General features: G+C 52.1%; 1 protein-coding gene across 5 annotated transcripts; it reads left to right on the top strand.

The window, feature by feature from the left end:
- Window positions 1-1,699: 1,699 nt before the first annotated feature.
- On the top strand, window positions 1,700-4,511 carry LOC308478028 (uncharacterized protein; the record flags this gene model as incomplete). Of its 5 annotated transcripts, XM_081007258.1 has the most annotated exons (5): window positions 1,891-1,986; window positions 2,081-2,164; window positions 2,284-2,348; window positions 2,650-2,701; window positions 2,882-4,511. In XM_081007258.1, 4 exons carry the CDS (start codon window positions 1,891-1,893, stop codon window positions 2,651-2,653), a joined length of 249 nt encoding a protein of 82 aa, XP_080863384.1. In that variant the 3' UTR covers window positions 2,654-2,701; window positions 2,882-4,511. The 5 variants fall into 5 exon arrangements, 4 of the variants coding, with proteins under 4 accessions (XP_080863382.1, XP_080863384.1, XP_080863383.1 ...); XM_081007256.1 differs by adding an exon at window positions 1,700-1,730 and having other exon boundaries at window positions 1,887-1,986; window positions 2,284-4,511; XM_081007257.1 differs by having other exon boundaries at window positions 2,650-4,511.
- Between the last annotated feature and the right edge of the window lie 19,107 nt (window positions 4,512-23,618).

The raw sequence follows: 23,618 nt of genomic DNA on the forward strand, positions 1-23,618 counted from the left end.
GATACTTTAGGGGGAGTATGTTACCATAAAGCACCAATGCTGCAGCAAGCAAAGGCTCTAGCAGCTCAGCCAGCTGCTTGTGGCTGGAAAGCCAGACAGGATGTTTGTGACTGTTGCCATGGGAACAAAGGGGCAGTCCATTCTGTACTGAGCACCGGATGTTAGCTCAGTGTGTGTGTGTGTCATATGACCCGTACTGGATGTACTTGGGAGGAGTTTCTTCTTGCTGTTGTTGAGTGCAGACATGATTCTCTGTACTGATGTAAGAGGCAGAAATAAATGATGTAAATAGTTTTCTGTCTGCTTCTTTCCCCTCCCTGGGGACACCAAAGGGGAGGAGAGGAAGAACGGTGTGTTCCTCTCATACATCTGAGAAGAATCGCCGGACCTCGCCTGCTTATCAGCAGAGTGGAGACGCGGGGAGGTCGACAGGAATATCTGCCGGTGCCTACGCTGTGGCACATTCCTCTGACCCAGGCAGAATTCCAACAAGGATGTGGGGATGGTCTCCTTTTGGGAATGGGGCTGCAGGAAGAAGGAGGTGAAAGGAGGATGCAGCCCAGCTGCAGGTGGAACAGCAGGGGCCTCCGAGTTCTGAGAGAGGAGCATCACCTCTCAGGAATGGCCAGGTGGGCCCAGGTCCAGGTGTGTGTGTGGGGGGGGGGTTGCCACGGTGACAAGGGGATCAGGTGCTTAAGGCGCCTGTTCAGACGCTGCAACAGGGTGGCCCCCCAGCAAGGCCCGGAGCAGCCCGTGGTGCCAGGTGAGCAAGTGGCCCTCCTTTTTGGGACAGAGGAGGGCAGGGATGGGCATGGGGGGCAGCTAGTCAAAAGATGCAAAGAGCCAGATGGCTGGATCCGACCCAAGGTCCATCTGGGCCAGCGCCTGGAAAGCCACCCCCCTGGCGGCCAACCCGTTTTGTTGGAGCCCGATGGAGGAAGCAGGGGGCTGGGCTGGGGGGGGCAGTTGTCAGTGGGAGGGGCACCTTCCCTGGGGAGCCACATTCTGGGGGAAGGAGGCCGGGATTGGCCCCCAAGGCCTGGGGTGTCCCACCTGTCTAGTAGGACTTGGAATCCAGGAGAAAGCTCTTGGAATAGCCTTGCCAGGGGCTCCGGGATGAACTCCCCTCTTCCCGTGTCCTTTTCTTTGCAGTTCTGCTGCGGTTCCACATCCCTTCCCCAGGGGTGAGTATTGGAGAAAACAAGAGCAGGGACTGGATCCCTCAGACCTGCCCCCCGCTGCCCGGGCTCTTTGCCCCCCACTCTGCACTCTCGGATGCAGAGAAGCCCTCTCCTCACGAGGAACTGACAGCCTGACTTTTGCACTTCAGCTGCTGGGGGATGAACAGCTCTACCTCCTGGGGGTCATCCAGAACTGCCAGGCAGCTGAGCTCAGGGGGCTCTGAACTCTCAAGTACTCCAAGTAATAGATGGCCCAAGCCATTCTGGTGAGTGATGGGTGGTGTGAGGGACCCCCACGGGGAGGGAGGGGCTTTGGGGAAGGGGTTATGCATCCCCCAGAGAGGAGGAGTCTGCCAGCTTAGGGCATGGGGCTGCTATTCCCCGGGAAAGCCAAGCCTGGTCTTGGGGGTCAGAGCCATCCTCTGGAGGCCCCCAGAAAGAGCTGACTTTCCTCCTCTGTTCTCTTCCAGGACATCTTGGGGCCCTTGGAGCATTGGGGGATTGCCGCTTGACCCTTGACCTGGACTTGGAGGTCCTCCTCCAGCTGAGGTGAGTGGGGTCCTTGGGATGGACGGGGTTGTGGGGGGTGGGTGGGGGGCAGAACTCCAGGGGGAGCTCCGGGTGGGGAAGAGCAGGCAGGAGGGAGAAGGGGCAAGGGAGACGGGGAGGGGGCAGCGTCTAACCCTCTCCCCTTCATCTCTGCAGCATCATGAGGCCAAAGTATAATGGTGAGATGCTCAGCGCCATCCTTCACGGGACCCTGGAGGCTGTTCTTGGGGGCCCCCAAAAGGAGGAGGACAGAGAGGTATGTCCTTCGTCTGGACTTCCCTTCTTCTTCTTCTTCACACACATGCAGAATCTAACCCAGCACTCAACTTCTTTTCTCTCTTTTCCCGCAGGAACTGAAGAGGCGCTTCTGGCTCCTGCTGGGGAGTCTCCTGATGGAAGCCCCCAATCCTGGCACCCTTCTCCAGTTGCTCAGTGTAAATGTCCCGATGGCTCTTGTGTGCTCCCCCCAACTTGCTCGGGGCTTGGGCCCTTGAGCTTGCCCTGCTGCTTTGGCCCCAACTGGCCCCAACTGTGACGCTCTTTCCTCCCGCAGGACCTCCGAGGATACGCAGCATTTCTCTGCTTCTGGCCGTGGCGCGGAGATTCCCCCAACTCAGAGTAAGTACCTCACCTTCTTCTCTTCATTTCTCTGGTTGCTTCCATCCCCGCAAGAGCACCCCCCCCCCCGTGACCTTTATCGCAGATGATGCACTGTGTGTCCCTGGGGGCCAGGATGAGGCCAGAGGCTTTTCCTGCCCCCTTTCCTGCTGCTGCTGCCCGGGGAGGTCCTCTGGGACAAGGGATTGGGCCCAAGGCAGAGGGAGGCCCATCCTTCCTGGCTTGGGGCTGCTTCTGTGCTCTCTTGCACCCATTCAGGGTGGATTTCATAGTATCATCTGACCCAGATTTTTCTTTGCAGATGACAGTAATTCGGCCAGACCTGGCCTGCTTCCGGAGGAGACCCAAAGAAGGTGAGCCCCACACCTTAGAGACAGAGAACTCTCTTGTCCCTTCTTTGCTTGAAGGTCCGTGCCTCCCAGGTTTTCTTGCTGGGATCCTGCAGGACCTGCTCCCTGCCTGGCAGGCCTTTCCCACCTGGCCTGGGAGAGCAGCGCCTGGACAGACTCTCATTTTCATTCTCTTCCATCCAGATGACATCATCATCGAAGACATGTATTCAGTGCAGACCTCGGGCTCCGCTGGACACCAGAGAGAGGCCACTGGGTAAGGAGGAAGGTGGTTTTTCTCCGTTTGGTCTCATTCGGTTGGTTTTCATACCTATCTCTGGGTTCTTTTCATCTTTTTGGGGGGCGGGACCAGAGGAGGGGCAAGGGTCCAGAGGAGGGGAGATGTATAGGATCACCAAATTATTGTCCACTTGCAAAGACTTCTGAATCTGCAGCTCCTGGAACTCAAAGTGGAAATCTAGAGCCCGGTCAGAGGAATGAGAACCGATTGGTGAAAAGAGGAAAAAGAACTGGAGTCCTCCAAGCAGTAGATGGCCCAAGCCATTCTGGTGGGTGAGGATCCAAGAGGATGGAGAGCAGCCGTCTTTGACTGATGAAACTCGCTTGTTAGAAGGAGAAGGCATTTCTTTGGCTAAAGAGGAAGTGTAGAGATGCAAAGATCCACAGGATGGTCCTGAGAAGATTCCCTCGTTGAAAGGAGAAGAAATCTCTCGGACTAAAGGAGGGCTTTACAAATATAAAGAACAATGAGGAGAGCAGAAATGCAAGGAGACCCTCGATGGCACTGAGAAGACAGCCCTGCGACTGTTGGGAGAATATGAAATGGAGGAAGAACGGCAAAATCCCAGGTATATGGACACTATCCCTAAAATATTGCTGAAGGAGCCTGCTGGCTCTATTTGGATATCCCAGTTGGCCAAAGAGGCACCCATCCAGAGTGGCTTTCGTTGTATCATCTGACCTGGATTTTTCTTTCCTCTGCAGAAGACAGTAGTTCAGCCGGAGCTGGCCTGCTTCTGTCCAAGTCCAAAAGAAGGTGAGCCCCACACCTTGGGGACAGCGAACTCACTTGTCCCTTGTTTGCTTTATGGTCTGTACCCAGGACTCACCTCTCAGGTCTTCTTGCTGGGAGTCCTGCAGGACCTGCTCCCTGCCTGGCAGGCCTTTCCCACCTGGTGTTCCTGAAGAGGATCAGCACAGAGAGGTCTGTCCTTTGTCTGGACTTGTCTTTGCAAGGCTCTTGCAGAATTCCAGCCAGGACTCAACCTCTCTTCTCTCTTCTTTTTCCACAGGAACTGAAGCGGCACTTCCAGCGCCTGCTGGGGGGTCTCCACTTTGGACATGGGCAGCGCAATCGTCCACACAACTTTCCAGGCCATCCTAGAAGAAAAGAATGAGGAGGACAGGGAGGTATGAACTTAGTCTTGACTTCTCTTGACTTTTCTTGTCCCAGGTCATTGAGAGTTGCCAGGAAGTTGCACTGAGAGGCTTCAGGGCCATTCAGACCTCCGAGCATCTGGCTGCAGAGGCCATTCTGGTTGTGTGAGGGACCCCCGCAGGGAGGTGGGTGGGTGGGAGGGTCAGGGATGGGCAAGCCAAGCTTGGAGTTTGGGGTTGGGGCCATCATCCTGACTTTTCTCCTCCGTTCTCTTCCAGGACTTCCGTGATGATTTTAACAAGTGTCACCTAATCCTTGACTTGATAATGAGAGATGATAAAGGGGAGTCAGGGACTCTGTGGTGGGGGCAATGGAGGGCCACTTTGGCCCAGACTGGCCCCTGACTTGGAGACGCTCTTTCCTCCCGCAGGACCTCCGATGTTACACCCTAGAAGAAGTGGGGAGCCAAAAAACCTGGCATCCAGCACCATCTCTTCACTGCTGGCCTTTGCCCGAAGGTTCCCCCATCTCAGAGCAAGTAGCTCTCCCTCATGGATTCAGTCCTTTGAACACTTCCATCTCCCCAAGAGGCTCCCAGGGCTACTCATCCTCTGCAGTTGATAACGGACCTAACTGAAAAAAACGGCTTACTCTTCTGGTGACATCTGAGAATTCTAGACTGTTGGAATGTTCAGGGCGGCAGGAGAGGATATATTGTTTTTTAGTAGCCTTCCTAACTTGCGCTAGCAAGTTCCTTCACTTAGCAGAGTGCATTCCCCTTTTGTTGTTGTTTAGTCGTTTAGTCATGTCCAACCCTTCGTGACCCCCTGGACCAGAGCAGTTTGGTCAAACTCATGTTCGTAGCTTTGAGAACACTGTCCTACCATCTCATCCTCTGTCATCCCCTTCTCCTTGTGCCCTCCATCTTTCCCAGCATCAGGGTCTTTTGCAGGGAGTCTTCTCTTCTCATGAGGTGGCCAAAGTATTGGAGCCTCAGCTTCAGGATCTGTCCTTCCAGTGAGCACTCAGGGCTGATTTCCTTCAGAATGGAGAGGTTTGATCTTCTTGCAGTCCATGAGACTCTCAAGAGTCTCCTCCAGCACCAGAATTCAAAAGCATCCATTCTTCGGTGATCAGCCTTCTTTATGGTCCAGCTCTCACTTCCATACGTCACTGCTGGGAAAACCAGAGCTTTCACTATACAGACCTTTGTCGGCAAGGTGATGTCTCTGCTTTTTAAGATGCTGTCTAGGTTTGTCATTGCTTTTCTCCCAAGAAGCAGGCGTCTTTTAATTCATGGCTGCTGTCACCATCTCCAGTGATCATGGAGCCCAAGAAAGTAAAATCTCTCACTGCCTCCATTTCTTCCCCTTCCATTTGCCAGGAGGTGATGGGACCAGTGGCCATGATCTTCGTTTTTTTGATGTTGAGGCATTCCCCTTTACACAGCAGAAAACTAGCTGCAAAGCCGTGTGAATTTCTTAAGACAATATGCAATTCCATCTGGCTTGTCCAGATTGAAATGTGTTGTAGTATTTTCCTGGTAAGACCCCTTGAATCCCTCCTAAAAGAATAAAGACACCACAGTCTTATTCATAAGCAATAAAAAGAAAGTTTACTCACAACCAGGCAGAGCACAGTGTGGTCCCTGAAGGCAGGCTTAAGGCTGAAAGTTGCAAACGTATAAAAACAGGTTTACCCCATAAGGGAGATTTACCTAGTGACTGCAGGCTAGCAGTTTGGGAATTTCTCAGGACGAAAGGAAGATGGAAAAGAGAGAGAGAGGCAGCACGCCTTGTGCTTTGACCAGGTCTGGAAAGGTCACGCCCACCCACTAGTCACAGGCCAGGAGGAACAGGAAGTTTTGACTGGCTGGACCAAACATTCCCTTGCATGTCCACTCTAGCAAAACAAGGAATGTTGTATTTGACTGCTCCCAGTGGGTTACATCCCACAGCTGCCCCCCTCCCAAGGGATCCCTCTACTGTTCACAAGCCCCCTTAGAGAAGCTCCAGCTCTGCTTCTCAGCAGCCCTCCCCTGCCTTTTCCTTTGTCCCAAGGATGGAAGACAAAGGCTCCCTCCCCAAGGAATGTGGAGCCTGCAACCCAAAAGGGGGAGGCCTGATTCTGGTGCTGAGCAAAAGGGGGTGAGTCAGGCCAGGCCCAGGGGAGGCTGGTCTGTCAGGGCAGATGGGGCACCACCCCAGCAAGCTCAGGCTGCCCTATTGCTTGTGCCCAGTCCGGGGGCGGCTCTGACTCTCCTGTCATGGACACAGAGGAATGGGGGGGGGGAACCAGCTGGGGAACCATCAAGGGAAGAAGGCTCACAGCCTGGGAAGCAATGGTGGGACAACGATCAGTAGTCAGAAGGAGAAGAGGGAAAGGACTGGGAAGAGGAGGTGTTGGAAGCTGAAGAGGGAACAGGGCTTAGTGAGCAGGGAGAGGCTGTGGCAGAGAGCAGTGCAGACTCAGAGGCTGAAGCAGGGGAGGAGGGAGGCAGAGAGGAGTCTGGCTGTGAGGAGTCAATGGTGTCTTCCCCCTTGTGCTGGTCCCGGGGGTTACCCGAGAGGCGAGGTCCAAGGTCAAAGGTGCAACATGGAGGCAGTCCGTAGTAGCTGAAGCTGGGTGCAGGGCAGGGAGTCGGGTGAAGTCAGGAACAGGCAAGCAAGCAGGAAGCCAGGGCGGGTCAGGAGCTCAGGCAGGAAAGCAGGACAGGGTTCAGGCAGGAACTAGCAACCAACAATGTTGCTCCCACAACTTGGGACTGGGGTTGGCTGGCTTTTATCTGCCCTGAGGCATAGGGCGGCCCTGATCCTCTGGTGACTCGCCTCTCCTGGCCTGGAGGCGAGCACTCCTCCTGTGAGAACTTAGTTCCCTCCGCCTCTCTGCCCTGAGCCTCTGCAGCTCAGGAGAGGCTGGAGGGTTACCGGACCCAGAGGCAACCTCACCTTCCTCTGACGGGGCTGAGAGGGGAGCACCTGCAGGAAATGGGTCCTCCATCACCTCAGGAGCCAGAGCAGGCTCAGCTGATGCCTGCACCTGAGGACCCAGCACAGGTGAGGACCCTTCAGGCTCATGCCCTAGCCCCGGCTCAGCTGGTTCTGGAGGCAGGGAATCCTGTGCAGGCTGGGATCCCTCAGGTTCAGCATCTGAGTCCGAATCCCAGGCCATCGCACCTCTCCTGCTGCGGCAAGCTCCCTCCCACTGGGTCTCCAAGAACCAGAAAAGGAATGAAATGGGAGGAGCAAAGGCAGACTGGATGTAGGCGGAGTGTCCTGAATGCACCAGCTCCCAGGGTAGATTTACAGGCAGCTGGAAAAAGCAGGCAGTAAGAGAGGGTTAAATGCAAGACTGGATGAGCATAGCTGCGAGTCGAGTCGGCTCCCCAACCCTTAGGAATGCCAACTGATAACAGCTCTGATGGCAGCCAGCCAGCAGTTTGTCAGCCAACCAGTGAAGTTCCAACTACAGAGACTGAAATCAGTCATAGCCCAGAGTGCGGGAACGACCACGGAAGTTCATTGTCCGGAAATGAGGAAGGGAAGGGAGCTGACCCCCTTAGTCCAAGGTCTAGGAGTATAGGGGGTCTTCAAGACAGAACATGTCACAAGAGAGGACTGGGCTGCTTTTGGCTCCACTGGAAGAAGCCTCCTTGGTAGGGACATCTTTGATTTATAGATGGACGGCTGTGCTTGCCGCTCCAGTCGAACTCTGTTTGTTTGTTTTTTACAATAAATCTCCTTTCCAATTAACCACGCTCGTTTGTAATCAACACTCCCTGACACGCAGTCTCGGATTGCTTGGCAAAAGCACTGGGGAGGAGGGGAGTTAGATGGCTGAACGTTCGGCCTCAGCAACTGTCAGTCTCGGCTATTGTCAGAAGGATTCCGATTCATGGTCGCTTCCACCGCACACCTGAACACCCCTCTCTCCCTCCAGAAAGAGAGTGGCTGATTTGGGAAGGTAAGGAGATGATGGGGGGTGGCTCACCCCAGAACATAAAAGAAGCCTCTGGCAAAGGAAAGACTTGAAGCAAGATAGATGTCCCACATGGAGGCCCAGCAAACACTCTGCCAAACGGAACATGGGGCTTTTCCTAGGATGGGGAACAGGATTCTCTCCTCCTCCTCCTCCTCCTCCTCCTCCTCCTCCTCCTCCTCCTCCTCCTCCTCCTCTTCTTCTTCTTCTTCTTCTTCTTCTTCTTCTTCTTCTTCTTCTTCTTCTTCTTCTTCCTCCTCCTCCTCCTTCTCCTCATGAAGGGCCTAAAATCCCAGGAGCCAAGCTTGGGTGGGTGGGTGGGTGAGGGGGCTGACAGACCAGTCCTGGCCTCCCCATGGCCTCCTCCTTCCCTTCCCACCCTTTTCTCCCTCTCTTTCCTTCCAGGTCCCCTCTAGGAGGCCTGTCAGGAGAGGGAACTTCAGCCCCATGGAGAGGCAAATGGAATCTAGCAGCCCCCCAAGTGACTTGCCCCCCTCCGCTGCCTGCCAGCCCCACATTATTAATGAATTGCCTGTTTATTTGTGACCTGCGCTGGTGACCCATGAATCGATGGATGAGCCTCCGGGGAACTCTGGGGTCACGCGCTGCCTTCAGCCAGGCGACGGATGGAGACTCCCAGGAGACGAAAAAGGCCTTGGATGCTTGATGCAGGGCTCTGGCTAAGGAAGGCCCCAATCCCGGGTGGAGTTTGGCACATGGCGGCCTGGAGCATATTATTATTATTATTATTATTATTATTATCCAAGGTGGCTCTGTTCTGCCTTTACAGTTGGAGGCATCAGTGCTTCTGAATCCCAGTTGCTGGAAACCACAGGAGGAGAGCATTGCTTCCATGCTCAGATCCTGCTAGCGGGTTTCCCACTGGGGCATCTGGTCGGCCACTGGGAGAAGAGGCGGCTGGACTAGATGAGTCCCCTTTAGCATGATCCAGCGGCCTCTTCCCATGTTCTTCAACAGCACTTTTTGGGCGCAGAGCCAGTGTCGGCCGAAGTGCAGCCCAGTGGTGCTCGCTCTCAGACACACTTCCCTCCTATATTTGGGAAGATGTGACGGCCTGCAGCTGCGCTCAGGAGACGGCTTGGTGGGCAGCGGCCGAGGCAGACGGCCACCCCCCTGCCCCTGGCACGCTCCCTTTCCGGCCCAAAGTGCCCCGAGTGCTTTTGAGGGTGCCGAGGAGAAGCGTGGCCTTTGCAACCCTGGAGCAGCTGCCTGCCTTGTGCCAGGTCCTCCATGTGGCAGCGGCAGGAGCAGGTGCCCACGTGGCCCACGTTCTGTCCCTGGAGTCTCCTTTGGTATTTACCAAGCAGCCTTGGCAGGGCCCCCTCACCACTCTGGGGCACGGAGAAAGCTATAAGCCTTCCCTTCCCGCCTATCGGGTTTCTGCCCCACTGACAGAGGCAGCACATTCATTCCTGGGCGGGGGAAGAGGAGCTCCCCTCCTGCCTCTCCCCCCCCCCCCCCGCACCCATGAAAGCCCCCCAGGGGGCAGGGGCAGAAGGAGGGACTCTCCCTTCCATCCTCCGAGAGCCTCCAGCCAAAATGGGAGGCAAGAGGCAGGAAGCCTGGAGAGGAGCAGAGGAGGTTTTTGCCTTATTCTGAGTCGGGGCCCTGGGCCCCCCACCTCAGGGCTGCCTAGGGTTTTGTGGGGACACCCTTGGCTTCCATAAACTCCCCCACCTATAAAAAGCATTATTCAGAACAGTGGTTTGCATGACCCACCGATTCAGAACGGTAACAATAATTGCACATTTATTAAAAATCCATAGAATCCCAGTCCACTAGCCTGACACCCCTGCAGGGCAGGAAGAAGACTGCTTAGTTTAATTAAGTCCACAAAATGGAATTGATCCAGCAATACAGCTTTTCAAAGTCTGCTAGTCATTTACACCTCCAGCAACCCCCTGCTGCCCCCTTGCCTTGTACTGCCCCCCCAAAGGAATCCCCCCCCCGAAGAAGTGCCACTCCCTTTGGAATCCACTGGCCTAGACTTGGGGTTTCAGGAAGGAGAGATTTCCAGTCTTATCTGGAGACACTGCCAGGGATACTGGGATAGCACAATCAGCAGAACAAGAGACCCAATCTCAAGGTTGTGGGTTAGAGACCTGGGTTGGGCAAAAGAGTCCTGCACTGCAGGGGGTTGGTCTAGATGACCCCCAGGGCACCTTCCAACTCTCCAGATTCAGCCTGGAGCCTTCTGCATGCAGTGAAATAGCATGGGTTGCCAGCGCCCGGGGCCGTGCGGAGGTGGGTGGGGTGGAGGGAAACCCACAGAGTGCGCATGAGCATTCAACTGTCTAATGGTGTCTGGGTCACCCAGGAGATTGCAGCCACAGAGAAAGACGAGTTGTTCCATTGTCAGGAGAGGCCGCTTCCTGGTTCGCATGGATAAGTCATTTTCAACGGCGCCCGGCAACAGAAACACGCAGCCCTGGGTCCTGACATTTTTGTGCCCCTGAGAATTTTGTGCCTGGGGCAGCCACCCCTGAGGCCCACCCCACCCTCTGCCACTGTCCGCCTGCAATGCGGGTGCTCTGCTCACAGAGCCCCAACCCTGGACTGGTTTTCCTTTTGCACCAGGTCACTGGGGTGGGGCAGCTGCATTGCTGCAGAATCCAGGGGGCAGTGGGGGCTTCCTTGAAAGCTCCTCCTCCCTGCTTTCTGGATGTGGGAAGGAAGTGAAGATGCCAGGGAGAAGGACCCTGGCATGGAAAGGCCCTTTGCCCGGTGCTTAGGTGGCGCATCTCGTCAGGTCCTTTGCAGAATAAAGAGGCTGCAAACTCCCCTACGGCCGGAGGAGCCGCCTCTCCCGGCTGCAGCCACCAGGGCCCAAGAGGCTTTGCTTTTTGAACAGTCACAGTGACAAATGTCCAGTGGGGGGCACTGAGGCAGGCATTTGCATACAATTTGCATTTGCGAAAGTATACGCATAGATCCAAATGTAGGTTTCAAATGTCACGGAAGGCCAAGCAGCTCTTTCCTTATCCAATTATCCACAGGTAATTCTTTTTTGAAAAAGAAATCATATTGGTTCCTCTTCCCTTTGTTTGACCCCCACTAAATCCCCAGCAGATCCTGCGTTCCCCTTCTGTGCCCCTAATTCATTACGCCCCACCCCAAAATTCATGTCTAGATCAAGTCAAATTAATTTAATTTCTCCAGATTTAATTCTCCCAGCATCTTCCTTCCTTCCTTCTTTCTTTCTTTCTTTCTTTCTTTCTTTCTTTCTTTCTTTCTTTCTTTCATCTCCCTTCCTTCCTTCCTTCCTTCCTTCCTTCCTTCCTCCCTCCCTCCCTTCCTCCCTCCCTCCCTTCCTTCCTTCCTTGTACTGCTTGATTGTCAGAAAACTTCTAAGGGGTTTATCAAAACACAATCCTTTCATTTTCACTCAAATTCATTACCCACCCAGCAGCACTTGGGAGAAGATTTGTCCCCCTTTCCTCACCCCCCCCACCCCAGAATGGTTCACACATGCTGAGATTCCTGCATTGCAGGGGTTGGGCTAGATGACCCTTGGGTTCCCTTCCCCCTCTACAGTTCTAGGATTCCATGCTCCCTCTGTGGAGCAGAGGCCCTGACTGTGCAAGATGCCGGGGTCTCCAAAGGCTCGAGTCTCCGTCCCGTGGGGCTGGCCCCTAGAAACCGACACCCTGCCTGGGGAATGCCTTGCCCTCAGCTGCTAATCCCGTCTGCCTTGACGCTGCCCAGGGTATCGTCTTGCCGCTGATCCCTGCTTACCGAGCAAATTGCTGAGATGGCCACGGCCGCCCTGAGCCCCCGACGGCCCGTCTCGGGTTCGAGGCACCTGCTGTCTCAAGGCGGCCAAGGAACTTGTCCCAGGAGCCGCCCGGCACGCTTGCCCGAAGCCAGTGGGGAGGTCAGCAAGCAGCTGGCAGGTCCCATTCAGGGAAGGAGCTCAGCTTCCCAGCTGAGCGGCTGCTGGCGCCCAGCACCCTGAGCAGCCTGGACAGGATGGGTGCCGGCCGCTCCCAAGGGCTCTCTGGAAGTCAGGCCTGCAGATGCTCCAGTTGGGAGGCTGGTAGACGCCCAGTGAAGCTGGATGCTGGAAGGTGGAGGACAGAGAAAAGGAAGGACTTCTTCACAAGGCACAAGGTTTTTATTATTATTATTTAAATATTTTATTTTTTTACCAACCACCAAAACACAGTGAAACCCCGCAGGCGGCTGATACATTGAGTATTGTTGTTGTTTAGTCGTTTAGTTGTGTCCGCCTCTTCGTGACCCCCTGGACCAGAGCACGCCAGGCCCTCCTGTCTTCCACTGCCTCCCGCAGTTTGGTCAAACTCAAGAACACTGTCCAACCATCTCGTCCTCCGTCGTCCCCTTCTCCTTGGGCCCTCCATCTTTCCCAACATCAGGGTCTTTTCCAGGGAGTCTTCTCTTCTCATGAGGTGACCCAAGTCTTGGAGCCTCAGCTTCAGGATCTGTCCTTCCAGTGAGCACTCAGGGCTGATTTCCTTCAGAATGGAGAGGTTGGATCTTCTTGCAGTCCATGGGACTCTCAAGAGTCTCCTCCAGCACCACAATTCAAAAGCATCCATTCTTCGGCCGCATTGGGTATACAGTATTCAATAATATACATATTCAATAATAACATATTCAAATCAACCATATGTACAATTCTATATACCTTAACACTCCTCCCTCCACAAGGTTTATTTAACTTTTAACATTTTAATTGCCCCAAATTGTTTAAACCTACTCAAATAATTCAATACCTTCTCTTTTTTTTAAAAAAAAAAAAATTATTCAAAGTTATAACAAAACATATTTTCCAAAAACATATCCTTATCCCCCCCCCATTTTTCCTCCCTCCCCCCACAGAACCCATCCTCCCCCCTCCCCGACTTCCCTCAGTTCCAGTCTTTGGTTTCTCCAATAACACTATTTTCTGCATGTTACAGAGTTGTGTAGATCTTCAAACTGTTTAGCTAATTATTATCAGTAAAAAAATTGTGAATGTTTATTCAAAACCTGCCAAGGAGTCCAGTTCACTTTGTTGCGTCTTCAAATACTTTGTAAAAGGTTCCCATTCATCCTTAAAGTCACAGTTATCCTTGTTCCGTAACTTATATGTCAATTTTGCCAGTTCTGCATAGTCCATCAATTTTTCTTGCCATGATTCTCAAACCAATCCTCCTCTTTCTCACTGACCTTAAGCCCTTTCATTCTATGTATCTTCACAGTTAGGTATTCTAAAATTATAATATTATTCAGTTTTTTCCTTCATTGGTTCACCCCTCGCTCTTCTGCATTTTTCCAATTACTCGCTATAACCTGTCTGGCTGAAATTACCATCAATTTTACCCATTTGCATTCCTCTTTTGTTTTTAACTCAGTACTACTCAGGGTAATAAGAACCTCTAGGATAATCCAGGAACAGGGGTTGAAGCTGGTATTATACACCGATAAGGTTATATCATATTACAAAATCTGGAAGTAAGAATTGCTGGAGGAAATGTGGAGTGATGGGAACATACAGTCATATGTGGTAGGATTGTCTGTTAGTTAATGAATTTTGGAATTTTGGATTGGTGTAGAAATATTGGGAATTGTGGGAAGGAATGTGGAAATAACTAAACATAAGGCACAGAGTTAAACTCTGGAACTCCTTGCCACAGGAGGCAGGGATGGCCACCAACTGGGATGGTTTTAAAAGAGGATTAGGTGCATTCCTAGAGGAGGAGAGAGCTATTGATGGTTCCCAGCCAGGATGTCTGGGCTCTGCCCTCCTTCATGAGGCAGCAAGGCTTCTGAAGACACAGGAAGGGAGAGTTGCTCTTGTGCTCAGATTCTGTTTGGGGGTTGGAGGCTGGACTAGATGGGCCTTTGGCCTCATCAAGAAGGAATCTACTTATGTCTTTATCTTGTGAACTGCCCTGACACCTTTAGATGAAGGCCGGTATATAAATTTAATAAATAATAATAACAATCAGGCCTTTCTTTAGCTGGAACTCGCTGGAATACGGTTATAAGAGATCAAGAGGGGGGTTCATGGTGAGTTCTGGCACCTCTTTTTGTAGAAAAATAGCAATAATAATACTGTAATAATAATAATAATAATATAGCTTGATTTTATTATGGGAACCTCCCTGAGACCCCCAGGTATAGGGCAATATATAAATTCAGATAATAATAATAATAATAATAATAATAATAATAATAATAATAAATGTTTTTATGTTCAAAGTGCTTTAGCAGCAGAGGCAGAAAATCCAAAGGAAAACCACCCTGACACACATCAAGGAAATATAATATGTTATATAAAATATAAAATAAGAATTGCCACATTAAAAATCCCGAAACTATTCGACTTAAGGCAGAGACTCCAATCTTTGTTCAGATTGCGGAGTAGATCCCCGCAGAGAGCTCAGCTGCAAGCAAATAAGTCCCTTGGGGTGGGCTGGCCCCGGACACCCCAAAGGGTTTACAGTCCAGATTCCAGTAATAAGAGCCAGTGTGCCAATAAAAGAAAAGAAAAGAAAAGAAAAGAAAAGAAAAGAAAAAATAAATAAATAAATAAATAAAATAAAATAAAATAGCCAGTGTGATTTAGTGGTTAGAGTTCTGGAATAGGACCTGGGAGACCCGGGTTCAAATCCCTCACTTGGCTGTGGAGCCCACTGGGCGACCTTGGTCACCGCCTCTCAGCTTAACCTACCTCTCAGGGTTGTTGTGGGAATAAAATTGGTAGGAGAAGCACGCAGGCCACCTTAAGCTCCCTGGAGGAAAAGTGGGGTGTACCGTGTACACGTAATCAATCAATGTGAAAAGCACATCACGAGGGAGACCCCCCCCCTGCTCCCGCCTCCCAGAGACTGGCCTTCCTGGGCTCTTTCTAAATTCCCAGGCACGCCTCCTCCACCCCCTTTCCCCCCTGCTCTCATTCATAGAATCCTAGAGCTGGAAGGCTCATCCAGTCCAACCCCTTGCGAGGGCAGGGCCTCCTGCCTGGTGGCCCCAGGTGCTCCATGAATGGTGAACAAGGGTCCAGGTGTGGGCTGGTCTCCCAAATCTGGGCAGGAGGACTGCCAACAGCAAGCCAGCAAGGGAGCAGGAATACAGCCACGAGCGAGACGATTTCAGAGCACTCTGGACTGCAATGAGTCATGAGTATTAATCATCCCATGGCAGCGTTGACTGGAATCCTCCTTTAGCTGTCCAGGAAAGGAGCTGCCTTTGGCGGATGGGGGGGGGACGGGGGACTATTTAGGAGAAAGAAGGAAAGAGAATCAGCCAAATACCTTCAGGCAGTTCTGCAGTCAGCTCTGAGCATTTGGGAATCATAGAACAGTAGAGTTCTATGCAGGAGTCACGGCTATTCCCAGTATTGCCACTCACACGACCTGCAGCTTTCCAAACTGGCTGTTGTGGGTGCGCTTAAGGAAGATGGCGGGGGGGGCAGCCAAAGAGCCATAGCTCAGGGACCATCAAGCAGGACTGCCTGGGGGCTGAGTGTGCGCATTTCGACACAGGTGTGTGACGGATTTCGGGAAGAGCCTTGGCTCTCATTGCAAACCCAAAAGGGGAGAATGGTGGAGAAAAGGGATTTGCTCCCAGGTTCCCCAACCTGGGCATCTGGTTGGCTCCTGTGAGAACAGGATTCTGGAGGAGATGGGCCATAGGCCTGATCCGGCAGATGCTCATCTGATGCTCTGGGTCCTGCGGCTTCTTCCACTGAGATAAGAGGCTGGTGGACTTTGTCTGACTCCACCTTTACCCGATCTCCCTGTGTTTATGGCGCTGCCCTGTCTGCCTCCCCCACTTCCCAGTCCATTAACATTCCTCATGGACCAGGTAAGTGGGGCTTCCTCCCTTATCAGGCCCCAGATGAAGGCGAGGGAGTGGCAGGGTCGCATCCTGGGCAGACTCCAGTGGCACAAAGCATTGCCCTGTGGCATTGATGGGTGCTCAGCCACACCTCGGACCTTTCTTAAATCTCGTAAAGGCCTTCTGGCCTAGCAGCTTGGGCAAACGTGCGCTACTAACTGTGCCTAATGCACCTAGTTAACCTTTGGAACTCACTCCCACAGGAGACAGGTATGACCACTGACTCAGAGGGCTTTAAAAGGCTATTGATGGCTACTAGCCACAATGGCTATGGTCCACCTGTGTGGTCAAAGCCCCTGAATATCAGTTTCTGGGAGGGGGCTCTGGTGCTCAAATATTGCTTGCCGGTTTCCACTGGGGACACCTGGTTGGTCACAGGGAGAACAAGAGGCTGAGCTAGGTGTGCCATGGGCCTGATCCAGGAGATGCTCTTCTTAAAAGAGTAGCGATGAGCAGAGAGGACCAAGCCCATCCTGCTTCCCTCTCTCTCTTTCAAAGGAACCCCACATTCCCCAAAACCCCCACAAGATGCCAGCTGCCAAATCTGTTATTCCCTTTGCCAAAGCCCTCTCTACCCAACGTGGCCGTGGGACTTTTCGGAGCAGAGATGGAGGCCTTTGTTGATGTTCCCTAGGAAAGCATGAATGGACCCCTTTTTCCAGGGAGGAGCCCTCTATCAGCTGCTTCCATCAGCAGGATGCAGACCCTGAGCAAAGACCCCCCCTTCTCCCCCCCCCCCCCCGTGGAAGTGATAAGGTACAAAGTCAGCCATGGAGTTGGGCCGAGAGATAAGCTGCCACGTGGCAGCGGCTGGGCCTCTTTGCAGATCTGGCTGCTGTAAACAGAGATATCCCTTGCAGTGACTCCCTGGAAGCAATGTGGATTTGATATCCCTGCTCAGGAACAGCCTCTCTCCTCCCTGGCCCCCACTCTGTGGCTGAAAGAGAGCCTGATCTGCTGGATATTTATCGGCTGGGGCTGCCTGGCTGGATCCACAAAGAGTGGGAAGGCTTTGCTGAGACCAGGAACACAGAGCAGGCACCATTCGGTCCAAGGAGAAGCAAGGCTGCATTTCTTCAGGGCACCACAGGGGAAACCGCGTGTTTTGGTGAACATGAAGAGCAGGGGTAGGCAACCTAAGGCCCGGGGGCCGGATCCGGCCCAATCGCCTTCTCAATCCGGCCCGCAGTAGAATGTGTCCTTTTATTTAAAATGCATCTCTGGGTTATTTGTGGGGCATAGGAATTCATTCCCCACCCCCCCCATATAGTCCGGCCCACCACATGGTCTGAGGGACGGTGGACCGGCCCATGGATGAAAAAGGTTGCTGACCCCTGGCGCAGAGTGCCTTTCCATTGCTACTGGGGAATAATAATATTTTTGTTCTTTATACCCTGCCCATCTAGCTGGGTTTACCCAGCCACTCTGTAGTAACTATGATGAGCCCCAAGATGCTCAGAAGCCTGGCCTCCAGGTGGACAGTCCTTCTCCAGGGACTCTCTTTTCAGAAGCCCTGAACTGAACTGGTCTCTCAGTTGGACTGGTCTTAAACAAAAGTTCATTTTGAAGGAGGAGGAGGAGGAGGAGGAAGGTAGATGCAGGGCAGTTCCTCTGAACACAAAGTTCCTCTCCACAAAGATGGAGCTATGAAGACCTATTAGCTTCCTGCATCCTGTGGTCTACCTCTCAGATTTCACCTGGCAGCTTCAGTGTCACCCCAATAGCATCCTTCTTCATGCAGTTAAACTGTGGAACTCCCTTCTGCAGGAGGAAGAGATGGCCACCAAGGATGAGACAAATTCATGGAGGAGGAGAGGGCTGTCAGCGGCCGCTAGCCATGATGGCTCTGCTCTGCCTTCAAGGTCAAAGGTAGCAACGCTTCTGAATACCAGTTGCTGGAAACCACAGGAATGTTGCTCTTGTGCTCAAATCCTGCTTGCTGGTTCCACACAGGCAACTGCTGGGCCACTGGCTCTCTGGCTGGAAATCGCTGAGGGAGAAGCAGCTGCGGTAGCCGCTCCGACTGCACCATGCCGCCAAAGGATGATAAGAAGGAGGAGGAGGCAGCCAAGTCAGCCAAGAAGGACCAGGACCCCGTCAACAAGTCCGGCGGCAAAGACTAGAGGATAAAGTGGTCCAAAGGGAAAGTAAGAGGCAAGTTGAGCGATCTGGTTCTGTTTGACAAAGCTACTTAGGGCAAGCTGTGCAAGGAGGTGCCAAAGGACAAACTCATCCCGCCAGCTGTGGTCTCTGGAAGGCTGGAGACCTGAGGCTCCTTGGCTAGAGCCAGGCTGCAGGAGCTTCTCAGCAAAGGCCTGGTCAAACTGTGTCCAAGCACAGACCAAGGGATGCGTGTGCACCAGCTGCTTGGAAGGAGGCATGAAAGGTTCTTTGGTGGTTTTTAGACTCTGTACATCACAAAAACAGAATAATTTGAACTCCTGGAAGAAAACAACTGTTGGGCCCCTGTGAGAAGAGGACATTGCTCTGACTAGATGGGCCATTGGCTTGACCCAGCAGGCTCTTCCTGTGTTCTCAAATGTGTGCCCTTGCTGCCCTCAGAATTGGTCCTGACTGAATCCTCTGCTTTAGCCCCCTTTGCCATTGAAAAGATGCCCCTTGTGTTTTGATGTGGCTCAGTTCTGCCCCCTGGAGGGTCTGGGATTCTTCCCTCCTGATGTGACTCTTGAATAGACAGCGATTCACTGCATTGTCTCCGAATACACAACCTCCAGTTTAGCCCTGATAAACAAAGGCTCAGCTGATATGAATTGGGCATAACTTTTGTAATGTAAATTCAGGATTATTAGGGTGGTGGAAATAGCCCTTTAGTAGTTTTTGGGTTGGCCTCAGAGACTACATTTTCCATTGGGAGGAACGCCAAAGCATCCTGGGTTTCCCGGCCTCAAGTGCCCAAGAATGCAGAGTAAGTTATATACAGAGTGACTGTCCCCCAAGCTCTTCCAGGGAGCGCCATAGGTGAGTAGGGATTTGAACCCGGATCTCCCAGATCCTAGTTTGATGCTCTAACCACTACACCACACTGGGTCTCTTATTATGTTCTTGGTTGGTGCTTCTCATCCATACAGCACCCACATGATGACATCATCACCACAATGCCAGGCTTTGCTCTCTTTTGTTCTACATTAAATCTGGATTCCTTCTTAGAGCAGAAAAACTGTTACGCAGAAATCACCCACGATTTGGGTGGCTGTCTGTCAGGGATACTTTTGCTGTGATTCCCGCATCTCAGTGGGTTGTCCTTGTTGGCCCTGGGAGTCCCTTCTAACTCTACAATTCTAGGATTCTCTGATTCATAATATATACGGCATGCCACCGTTGCTGGCATGGAAGCTGCGAAGCGCATTCTTATTCCATTTGGGGGTGAGCGGTTTGTTGTGTTTGTGGTGACGCTTCTGTGGGTGCCCTCCGTTGTCACTCTCCTGCTGCCGTTCCCTCCTCAGCCCAGCCCAGCCCAGCCGGTTTCATTGCCAAAGGAGAGCAGCTCTTCCTCTTAGCACCAACGGCAGCCGTGTGGGAGGCTCTCTGGAATTTCAACAGCTCCGCTCCAAGGAGTCACTCTTTCCAGATCTCGATGCAGGTTGGGGATTAATTACCTTGGAGACTGTAACCGCAGTACATACGCCAGGATTATTATTGTTTTTAAATGCTTTTGTGACAGAGATCTTGCACAAGACCTCTTTATCAGGACGTCAGCAGAGCTAAATGTCAGTCTTGTGCAAGACCTGGGTGTGAATGCTTTATAGAAGCCACATGGACATCACAGAACAGTAGAGTTGGAAGGGATCCTCGAGAGTCATTTAGTTCCACCTCCTACAATGCCAGAATCACAGCTCAAGATCCCTGACAGATGGCCCTCTAACCTCTGTTTAAAAACCTCCTAGGAAGGAGAGTCCACCACCTTCCAAGGGAGTCCATTCCACTGTCAAACAGAAAGTTATTCCTCATGTTTAATCAGAATCTCCTTTCTTGTAACTTGAAGCCATTGGATCGGGTCCTGCCTTCCAGAGCAGGAGGAAACAAGCTTGCTCCCTCTTCCATGTGACAGCCCTTGAGATATTTGGAGATGGCTCTTCTATCTCCTCTCAGTCTCCTCTTTTCCAGGCTCAACATCCCCAGCTCCTTCAACCATTCCTCATAAGTCTTAGTTTCCATCTTGGTTGCCCTCCTTTGCCCACCTTCCAGCTTGTCAACATCCTTCTTAAATTGTGGCACACAAAACAGTATTCCAGGTGTGGTCTGACCAAGGCAGGAGAGAGTGGGACTTCCCTTGATCTGAACACTCGACTTCTGTTAATGCAGTCTAGAATTGTTGTTGTTGTTTAGTCGTTTAGTCGTGTCCAACTCTTTGTGACCCCCTGGACCAGAGCATGCCAGGCACTCCTGTCTTCCACTGCCTCCCGCAGTTTGGTCAAACTTATGCTGGTAGCTTCCAGAACACTGTCCCACCATCTCGTCCTCTGTCGTCCCCTTCTCCTTGTGCCCTCCATCTTTCCCAACTTCAGGGTCTTTTCCAGGGAGTCTTCTCTTCTCATGAGATGGCCAAAGACGTGGAGCCTCAGCTTCAGGATCTGTCCTTCCAGTGAGCACTCAGGGCTGATTTCCTTCAGAATGGAGAGGTTTGATCTTCTTGCAGTCCATGGGACTCTCAAGAGTCTCCTCCAGCACCAGAATTCAAAAGCATCCATTCTTCAGCGACCAGCCTTCTTTATGGTCCAGCTCTCACTTCCATGCATCACTACTCACTGCCTTGTCGTGGTGAAGGGGCTTGAATAACTCAGAGAAGCTATGAGCTATGCCGTGCAGAGCCACCCAAGATGGACAGGTCATAGCCAAGAGTTTAGACTAAATGTGATCCACCTGGAGAAGGAACCGGCAAGCCACTCCAGTATCCCTGTCAAGAAAACTCCATGGACAATAACAACAACATCCTAGAAGAGCATTAGCTTTTTTGCTGCTGCATCCCATTATTGACTCATGTGAAGCTTGTGAACAACTAAGATCCTGAGATCCTTTCCCCCATGTACTGCTGGCGAGCCAGGTGTCTGCTCTCACTCCCCCACCAAGAAACAAAACCCCAAAACACAGCAACCCCCGCTGTGCCCATGGACGGGCTGGCAACCTTTGGGCTTGTGCCCCTGAGAGCTTCCTGTGAGGAAAACAAGAATAGTGAATGGAGAATGTGAATGCCCAGAAACACCCGTGTCCCTGGGGGAAGGTAGTGGAGGGGGGGATGGGAGTGGTCAGAACACCCACCACGGAAACATCACATTAGGGACTCCCTACTGGGAAGAGTGGCATTCCAGGGAGAGGGGTAGATGGTCCTGCGCTAACTGCGCACGCAGAAACATCTGATCTCAACCAGTTAGCTGCTAGGATTCTATGATTCATTGTTGTTGTTGTTTAGTCATTTAGTTGTGTCCGCCTCTTCGTGACCCCCTGGACCAGAGCATGCCAGGCCCTCCTGTCTTCCACTGCCTCCCGCAGTTTGGTCAAACTCATTCTGGTAGCTTCTATGACACTGTCCCACCATCTCGTCCTCTGTCGTCCCCTTCTCCTTGTGCCCTCCATCTTTCCCAACATCAGGGTCTTTTCCAGGCAGTCTTCTCTTCTCCTGAGGTGGCCAAAGTATTGGAGTCTCAGCTTCAGGATCTGTCCTTCCAGCGAGCACTCAGGGCTGATTTCCTTCAGAATGGAGAGGTTGGATCTTCTTGCAGTCCATGGGACTCTCAAGAGTCTCCTCCAGCACCAGAATTCAAAAGCATCCATTATTCGGCGATCAGCCTTCTTTATAGTCCAGCTTTCACTTCCATACATCACTACTGGGAAAACCATGGCTTTTACTATACGGACTTTGTTGGCAAGGTGATGTCTCTGCTTTTTAAGATGCTGTCTAGGTTTGCCATCGCCTTTCTCCTAAGGAGCAGGCGTCTTTTAATTTCATGGCTGCTGTCACCATCTGCAGTGATCATGGAGCCCGAAAAAGTAAAATCTGTCACTGCCTCCATTTCTTCCCCTTCTATTTGCCAGGCGGTGATGGGACCAGTGGCCATGATCTTAGTTTTTTTGATGTTGAGGCATTCCCCTTTACACAGCAGAAAACTAGCTGCAAAGCCGTGTGAGTTTCTTAAGACAATATGCAATTCCATCTGGCTTGTCCAGATTGAAATGTGTTGTAGTATTTTCCTGGTAAGACCCCTTGAATCCCTCCTAAAAGAATAAAGACACCACACTCTTATTCATAAGCAATAAAAAGAAAGTTTACTCACAACCAGGCAGAGCAGAGTGTGGTCCCTGAAGGCAGGCTTAAGGCTGAAAGTTGCAAACATATAAAAACCGGTTCACCCCATAAGGGAGATTTACCTAGTGAATGCAGGCTAGCAGTTTGGGAATTTCCCAGGTCGAAAGGAAGATGGAAAAGAGAGAGAGAGGCAGCACGCCTTGTGCTTTGACCAGGTCTGGAAAGGTCACGCCCACCCACTAGTCACAGGCCAGGAGGAACAGGAAGTTTTTGACTGGCTGGACCGAACATCCCCTTGCATGTCCACTCTAGCAAAACAAGGAATGTTGTATTTGACTGCTCCCAGTGGGTTACATCCCACAGCTGCCCCCCTCCCAAGGGATCCCTCTACTGTTCACAAGCCCCCTTAGAGAAGCTCCAGCTCTGCTTCTTAGTATCTCACCAGAATTCAAAAGCATCAGTTCTCCAGCAATCAGCCTTCTTTATGGTCCAGCTCTCACTTCCATACATCACTACTGGGAAAACCATAGCTTGAACTATACGGGCTTTTTTTGACAAGGTGGTGTCTCTGCTTTTTAAGATGCTGTCTAGGTATTATTGCTTTTCTCCCAAGAAGCAGGCGTCTTTTAATTTCATGGCTGCTGTCACCATCTGCAGTGATCATGGAGCCCAAGGAAGTAAAATCTCTCACTGCCTCCATTTCTTCCCCTTCTATTTGCCAAGAGGTGATGGGACCAGTGGCCATGATCTTTGTTTTTTTGGTGTTGAGCTTCAGACCATATTTTGCGTCATATGATTCAGTGGAGATCTTTAAAAAGAACTTGGATGGTCACATGTCAGGGCTGCTCTAGTTGCAATTCCTGTGTTGCAGGGGGGTGGGCTGGATGCCCTTTGAGTGTCCCTTCTGGCCCTACAGTTCTGGGATTCTATGACTCTTTCTCCCCCTCCAGCCATGATCATCCGGCTGCCCCTGCCCTGCCTTCGTCTCCTGGCCCTTGTGCAGCAGTCAGAGGCCCTCCTCTGACTCCTGGGCGCTGGTCCAGCTGCCGGGTTGAATCTTTCCTCCTTGGCCGGCTTCCCTCTGGCCTTGAGGGCCGGGCGGAGATGGGCATGGAGCCAGGCAGGCTGTGGCTGCCATGGCCGGCTGCTGTCACTCTCCCAGCTCCGGATCCCGCCCAGATCTTAATCACTGTGGGAACGACCGACTGAGCGCCCGGCTCAGCACCGACCCGGCTAGCAGACGATGTTTATTTTCATAAGGATTTATCGCAGCGCTCTATCAAGGCCTGCCAAGAAAGGCTGCTGGAGGAGCGTGGCCCGTGGCCGGGGGGGGGGGCAGAGAGCAAGAGGAAGAGCAAACCCTGATGGGTCCCAGGGAGGGAGAAGGGGAGTCAAGGCCTGACCCCCAAACGGAGGTGGAGCGACACCCCCCC

This window comes from Podarcis pityusensis (assembly GCF_964106645.2).
Source record: "Podarcis pityusensis genome assembly, chromosome: 5".
In the NCBI taxonomy this organism is placed as follows: domain Eukaryota; kingdom Metazoa; phylum Chordata; class Lepidosauria; order Squamata; family Lacertidae; genus Podarcis; species Podarcis pityusensis.